Source organism: Octopus bimaculoides, chromosome 20 (assembly GCF_001194135.2).
Source record: "Octopus bimaculoides isolate UCB-OBI-ISO-001 chromosome 20, ASM119413v2, whole genome shotgun sequence".
NCBI classification, from domain to species: Eukaryota; Metazoa; Mollusca; class Cephalopoda; order Octopoda; family Octopodidae; genus Octopus; species Octopus bimaculoides.
In genome coordinates this window covers 37,658,728-37,666,367 of record NC_069000.1, presented here as the reverse complement: position 1 = coordinate 37,666,367, position 7,640 = coordinate 37,658,728, and the positions used below count along the sequence as shown (strand labels likewise).

The 7,640-nt window shown below is 36.9% G+C and overlaps 1 protein-coding gene across 1 annotated transcript in view; it reads right to left on the bottom strand.

The window, feature by feature from the left end:
- Positions 1–7,640, bottom strand: part of LOC106875460 (neuralized-like protein 2) — a 12,224-nt gene continuing 4,584 nt past the window's right edge. The window contains exons 2-3 of the mRNA XM_014923611.2: positions 3,849–4,536; positions 1–807 (exon numbers count right to left, since the gene is read on the bottom strand). Of these exons, the coding sequence (XP_014779097.1) occupies positions 692–807; positions 3,849–4,536 (804 nt within the window). The 3' untranslated portion in view covers positions 1–691. The remainder of the gene's footprint in view (positions 808–3,848; positions 4,537–7,640) is intronic.

The window sequence follows — 7,640 nt, the reverse complement described above, 5'->3', positions numbered from 1 at the left end:
TAACAATAGCATGAGTTTTAATTAAGGATATTAGCATTAGAAGATAATTGCAGTTTTATCTTTCCAATCCCAATGAATCCATGTATCAATCAGTGTTTGAGTAATATTTATAGTGTTGATGTTCTTCCTTTTGTTTCTCTTCTTTTCTTCAATCCATGTTTGCTGATAAACTATTAAAAAATACTGTATAAATAAAAAAAATATATTCCTTACAGATATTGCCTTGTACAAAATATATACATTATATTCTAATACTAAAAACAGCTATCAATTTACTAACCCAAAAATAACTTACAAAAACTGTCTTCACTACAAAACAATTCTGGTCCATTAAAGAATGTGTTCTGGGTTAGTCGATAGAATATTTTTTTTTTTCACAACTAGTAGCAAATTTATTGAAAGTGGGGTTATGGGGGAAGGTTAGAGATGATATTAGCAGTAGTAGTAGTAGTAGTAGTAGTAGTAGCAGCAGCAATGGATCTTACATGTTTCTGATAAACAGTTGTCAAGATGTGTCTAAAAAAAAAAAAAAAAAAAAGGTGGGAATTTATATTTCCAACTTCGTTCTAGCCTTGAGAAAAAAGGTAGATAAAGTCTGGTGGGGAGAAAAAAAACAAAAACAAATGTTCTGTTCATGCAATGTTCAAATATCACACAATAGAAGGAGCCACACACTTTGTTCAAGTATTCTTCAGACTTCATATAACAGAAACTGCTTTAATTTGGTTGGCAATGGTAATATATCAATATCTTCTTTGCGAACCATTTGTAAGATGATTTCACGACAAGCATTCTGTAATGATGTCACTGGAAGGAAACAAATATATATGTAAATATATATATATGTATATAATTGAAAAATACAAGAAAAACAAAGGGCTGAGAAAAGAAAGAAAAAAATAATAAAGAAGGCATTGGTTTTGTTACCTGATGCAAAGTTCCACTCTTGGTCCAAATTAGAACAAAATTTTCACTTTCAAAGTTAAAGCTATTTAAAGCAAAAAGCTAAATGATCACTATACAAAATGTAAGAGGTACTTGAGGACACTTAATTATCAGTGTTATTACTCTCGTCAAACCAATTAAAAGGTTTCTATTTCTTTCAGATACACTATGGCAGATAATATGCTAATACGAGAAATGAAAAGATATGCAGTCATTGTTGAAACATGTGGAAACAGGGATTTAAAAATTGCCAACTTTATAAATGATGCAAGATTGTTTGTACACTAAGGTTTGAGATAGAAATGGAAGCCTTTGGAGGGAATGCTTCAATTGCATCAAAGAAAATAAAACATTCTAAAAGTCTAGACACTAGACACTAAAAGGACAACATAATTCGTTTAAACACTAAAAGGACAGCATATGGTTGGTAAGCAAGCTACTTACCACACAGCCACTCGTGCACCTTTATTAACCCTTTCGTTATCAACCCGGCTGAAACCACCTCTGGCTCTGGCTTGTTTTCATAAGTTTAGAATTAAAATCTTCCACCAAACCTTAGTCACAATTTATGTTCCTAACACCAGCTCAATGATAACTAAGTTATTTTACTAAATTCCTTGTTATATTTAAAATCAATTAAAAGAAACAGAGCATCTCAAAATAAATACAATAACGAAAGGGTTAAAGGTAGGGATAGATGCAAACATGGCTGTGTGGTAAGAAATCTGGTTCCCAACCACATGGTACTAGGCTCAGTTCCACTGCATAGCACCTTGGGCAAATGCTTTCTACATTAGCTTCAGATTGACCTAAGATGGAAACTGAAAGAAACCTGCATGACATGTGCGTGTGTGTGTAATCTTGTGTCTGTGTTTGTCCCCCACCACTTGACAACCAGTGTTGGTTTGTTTATTTCCCTGTAACTTAGCAATTTGGCAAACGGAATCAATAGTATAAATACCAGACTTTAAAAAAAATAATAATAAATACTGGGGGTTGATTTATTTGACTGAACCCTTCAAGGTGGTGCCCCAGCATGGTTGTAGTCCAATGACAAACAAATAAAAAGCAAAACAAAAAAAAAGTAGGAACATCTTTCTTCTCACAACAAACCAGCATTATCAAGTTTTAAACATTATTTAACAGAAGTTGTTCCAATCACAGATTACTCAATTACATCTTTTAAACTTTATGATTTATAAATAAATATGGGCACTTTAAAAACATCATTATTTAGAATGTCATCTGAATTATTGCTGGGAAAAGAAAAAAAAAATGAAGCATAATTAAATTCAAATACATAAATATATAAACAAGGAAAAACTACAGTTCTATATTTAAGAGATGAGGAATTATTTACATATGCCCACGGGCATATGGCGTAGTGGTTAAGAGCGCGGGCTACTAACCCCAAGGTTCCGAGTTCGATTCACGGCAGCGACCTGATTAATAATAGTATTAATAATAATAATAATAATAATAATAGTAACATCGTTAGGAATGAGAACCCAGGTTCGAAATTTCCCCCAAGACACCTGACGAAGGCTGGAGGGTATATTCAGCCGAAACGTGTTAACAACAAACAAGATGAGGACAAATATCCGTCAAATGTAAATAATGTAAATAAAGGAAAAATTATTAACATCAACTGATAAAATAAATAATATATTAGAGTCTTAATTAATATACAATAGTAAACAGTGTGCAGATTGTCCAGCATTAATCTTACAACTGCTAATCCAGTTCCATCCCTAATCCAGCACAAATTTCAGCTGACCTAATTTTAATCTCAAATTTTACAGGTTGTTGCATCGACTTGCGATTAATGTTTGGTGGTGGTACATGCTGCATACACACATTGCATTCCAGTCAATTTGATTGACTGAACAGCCTGCTTGTGAAATTAATGTGCAAGCGGCTGAGCACTCCACTACAAGCATGCGTACCCCTTAAGGTAAGACTAACACCTCAGACGTAGGAAGAAGACTCCTAAATTGAAGATGCTCTCACGCAGCGGGAATAAGACCCAGGAAAACCAAACATGGCATACATCAAGAACAATGTTAGTTCTATCAAAATACATATTCAAATTTCCACCTTATCTATTCATGACCTAATTATAAATTCAAAATGACCGACAAGGCAAAATACCCTTATTGTAGGTCAATTTTTCTACCAAACAAAGATAATATGCCCTAACTTGGAATGCCAACAGATTGAGGTACAGACTAGAAGCTGAATCAAAGACATTAATGAAGTTGGCCTAGATTTCGTCATGGGGTTGCTCAAAGCCATATACAGCAGTTCAAGCGTTTTTGACCCCTGGGTAGTAGCATTCAAGTGTCTCTGGAAGATGAACAAATCAAGTGTATCTAATCACACTAGAACAGCATCTATGCAAAATTTCAGCCTATTACATCAATTATTCTTGGAGATATCAAGACCTAAAGATTGCTACTCATAATCAGAAATGTCAATTTGAGAAAAAAGCAAAAAACTCTGGAAATCTATATATATAAATAAATTAATTAATATAAATGTGTGTGTGTGTGTGTGTGTGTGTGTGTGTGTGTGTATGTATATATATATATATATATATATATATATATATATATATATATATATATATATATATATATATATATATACACACACACATGACCTATAAAAATACATTTAGAATGTTAAAGATAGAATCTTTTTAGTTTCTTGAATAACATACTGATTTTGTTTCCAGACTCATTGCTTCAAAGTTCTAAATTACCTGTCACTGTACCTGGTATTAATTACATATGCAATGTACATTCACTATTTGGAAAGTACAAAAACCCAAAACATTTTCAAGAATTTGTCAGCAACAAACAACAACTCAGTGATTGCTTATCCGGTAAAAATGTACAAACCTCCATAGAGTTGAATTATCCGTACTTGTTTAGTTGTGCCATAAACATCAACTATGGCATATAAAGGACCATCTTGATATGGTATATTTTTGGCACAAGGTCCTTGATCCAGTCCATTGATAATAAAATGCATCTCAGCGCGGTCATCGTTTACTACATACATGATACCTATTCGACTGCCAACGTCAGTCGGCAAGATACTTCCCTTTTTTGGAATACAATAGCCATTTTTACGCTCCATGGGGAATCGTACAGGTAACAGAAGGCTACGACTAAAAGTACCACGCGGAGTTTGAATTAAGTCTTCGTTTCCCACAACAGGTTGGTATGGTTCTGTCGATTGATCCTCATCAATTTCAATGTTCCCAGTGAAAATACGATTGTGAGATTTATTCACAGCATAGATCCATGATTTGCCCATGTTAGCAAGATCCGGTAGAGCATACTGCGGTAATTTGAAATGGTTACGTGGATCGAATTGTGTTAGACCAATACGTAGGTGACCACTCCATCCACGCTCTGTCTTTTCAATTTCCACAAGGAAGATCTCTCCCGGTTTTAGAGGTTCTTCACTAAATGTCAGTGCATGAGCAAAACTAGTTTTACGGTAAGCCACCAGATTTTCATGAAATAACTGAATATTTTCCCCATGATAGGGATGAAATCGAGTTGGAGGCATTTTTTGAACCTGAAAGTAAAAACAAAAGAAAAAAAAACGATTAGCATTATTTAAATACATCAAAATGAAATAAAAGAAAAAGAAAACAATACAGTGGAATTCTTTACATTAACACTTTAACAATCAAATGTACAAGATGATATTAAAAAGTTCCTGGACTACTTAGGTTTCATAAAAAATAACTTGTTTACTGACTGCGGCCATGCTGGAGCACCGCGTCTAGTCGAGCAAATCGACCCCAGGACTTATTCTTTGTAAGCCTAGTACTTATTCTATCGGTCTCTTTAGCCAAACTGCTAAGTTACGGGCATGTTAACACACCAGCATCAGTTGTTGGAGGGACAAACACAGACACACAAACATACACACACACACACACACACACACACACATATATACATACATATATATATATTTATACATATATATATGACAGGCTTCTTTCAGTTTCCGTCAACCAAATCCACTCACAAGGTTTTGGTCGGCCCGCGGCTATGGTAGAAGACACTTGCCCAAGGTGCCACGCACTGGGACTGAACCTGGAACCATGTGGTTGGTAAGCAAGCTACTTACCACACAGCCACGCCTGTGCCTAAGTTTTGACATCATCTCCTTCGAAATAGTCACCTTGCACAGCAACACACCTATCTCAGCATTCTTCACACTTTTGGAATCCAACCTGGAAGTTGTTTTCCATAATCTCATCAAGGACCTTCTGCGATTCACTCTGGATTTCAACAACAGTGTTAAAACAGTGACCTTTGACCAGTATTTTCATCTTGGGGAAGAGATGGAAGTCCACAGGTGCTAAATCTGGTGAATAGGGCAGGTGCAGAAGCGATACCATGTTTTTGGCAAGAAACTCATAAGTGAGGCGAGCTCGGTGAAGAATCCAATTCTTCGTGCTCCACAGATCTGGTTGCTTTTACCGAATGTCCTCCCTCAAACACCTCAAAATGTTGCAGTAGAACTTTTGATTGAGGGTCTGGCCCTGGGGGACAAATTCTCAGTAGACAATACATTTTCAGGGGTGACACTTGTAGTAGGACTTCCAGACCACTTATTATCTTTCAGGGATAATCTTCTGCTTTTGACATGCCCATTGCCTCATTGCTGTAAGTTGGCAGAAGCATGCTCAATCTTTCTGCACCAGACTTCCGAAGTTTGACGCAAAATTTCACGTTGGCTCTTTGTTCCTGTCCATGACAAAATCACAGACTACAGCATACATGTGATCACAAAAACACAAATTTCACAACTTGTGAAGTAAACACAGTGGTGTCACCTGGCACACTGCCTCATCAAAGTCACTGCTAGTTCTCGCTGCGCATGCAATCATGTGCTGCCATCTGTTGCCATGCCTCAGAACTAGTCTGGAAACTTCTTGACACCACCTCAAAATGTTTATTTATTCAAATCGTTTTGAATCAATCAGGCATTATCTCAGCTCTGAGATGTCAATGATATGATAGTTTTTTTTTTTTTTAATGATATTGTAGGATGAGTGTGAGGGAGCCTTTGATAATTTCTCTTTAATTTTGTTAAACGAACAGAAGTCTTCTGCTTTTAGAATTCTCTCATCTCATCATTTAAAGTCTGTTTTCCATGCTGGTATGGGTTGGATGGTTTGACTGCAAACTGGTGCAACAAAGTTCCTAGGGGAGTTCTAATATGGTGAACTTTTGCTTTTTGACAAGATAAGATGGGATGCCCCTGGGAGCTCCTCCATGCTGATGACCTTGCACTAATTGTTGAGTCACCATCAGAATTAGAGGAGAAGTTTCAGGTGTGGAAGCAAGGACTAGAATCGAAAGGCCTTAGAGTCAACCTAGCTAAAACCAAAGTCTTAATAAGTAGGAAGGTAGACAAAACACAAACCCCTTAAGGTAGATGGCCCTGCTCAATCTGCAGAAAAGGTGTAGGTAGAAACTCCATAAGATGTACCCAGTGTAAGCTATGGACACATAAGAGGTGCAGCAATATCAAAAGAAGGCTAACTAGCAAGATAGTTTTTGTATGTGGCAGATGCTCAGGAGCAATAAACACTGAAAATGTTTACCACACTCCAGGGTGAAAAACTATAAGTAGTTGATAGCTTCTGCTACCTAGGTGACCAAGTTTGTAGCGGGGGAGGGTGCACTGAAAGTGTAGCTGCTAGAATAAGAATAGCCTGGGCAAAGTTTAGAGAGCTCTTACCTCTGCTGGTGACAAAGGGCCTCTCACTCAGAATAAAAGGCAGACTGTATGATGCATGTGTACGAACAGCCATGCTACATGGCAGTGAAACATGAGCCGTGACTGCTGAGGACATGCGTAAGCTTGCAAGAAACGAAGCCAGTATGCTCCAATGGATGTGTAATGTCAGTGTGCATACTCGACAGAGTGTAAGTACCTTGAGAGAAAAGTTAGACCTAAGAAGCATCAATTCTGGTGTGCAAGAGAGACGATTGCGCTGGTATGGACATGTGGCAAGAATGGATGAGGATAGCTGTGTGAAAAAGTGCCACACCCTAGACGTTAAGGGAACCTGTGGAAGAGGTAGATCCAGGAAGACCTGGGATGAGGTGGTGAAGCATGACCTTTGAACTTTAGGCCTCACCGAGGCAATGACCAGTGACCAGGACCTTTGGAAATATGCAGTACGTGAGAAGACCCAGCAAGGCAAGTGAGAGCATAATCTGTGACCTCTCCCAGAAGTGTAGCCAGCTCACTAATTTGTATCTTTACTTCATTGGACACTAAAAACCCTGCTTGCGAAGACCTGTCACACGGCTAAAATGAGCCAGTCACCAGATATGAACCCAATTGAACACTTCTGGGACATAATGGACAGGACACTTCATAAAAAGAACAAAAAGCATCTTCAAAGCCAGGTCTTTTGAGATTATTGAACAAAACTTGGCAAGAAATTCCACAAGAGAATATTTGTCATCTGGTCAGTAACATGCCTAATAGGGTCCTTGCATTGAAAAATGCTAAGTGCATGTCTACTAAATATTAAATATTCACAGTATAGCAATTAATAAATAATTTTAAAGTATAATTTCCGATTTAAATAAATTTTAATGATTACAAGGCTTTCTATTTACTTGTGTCATGTCTGTTTATATATA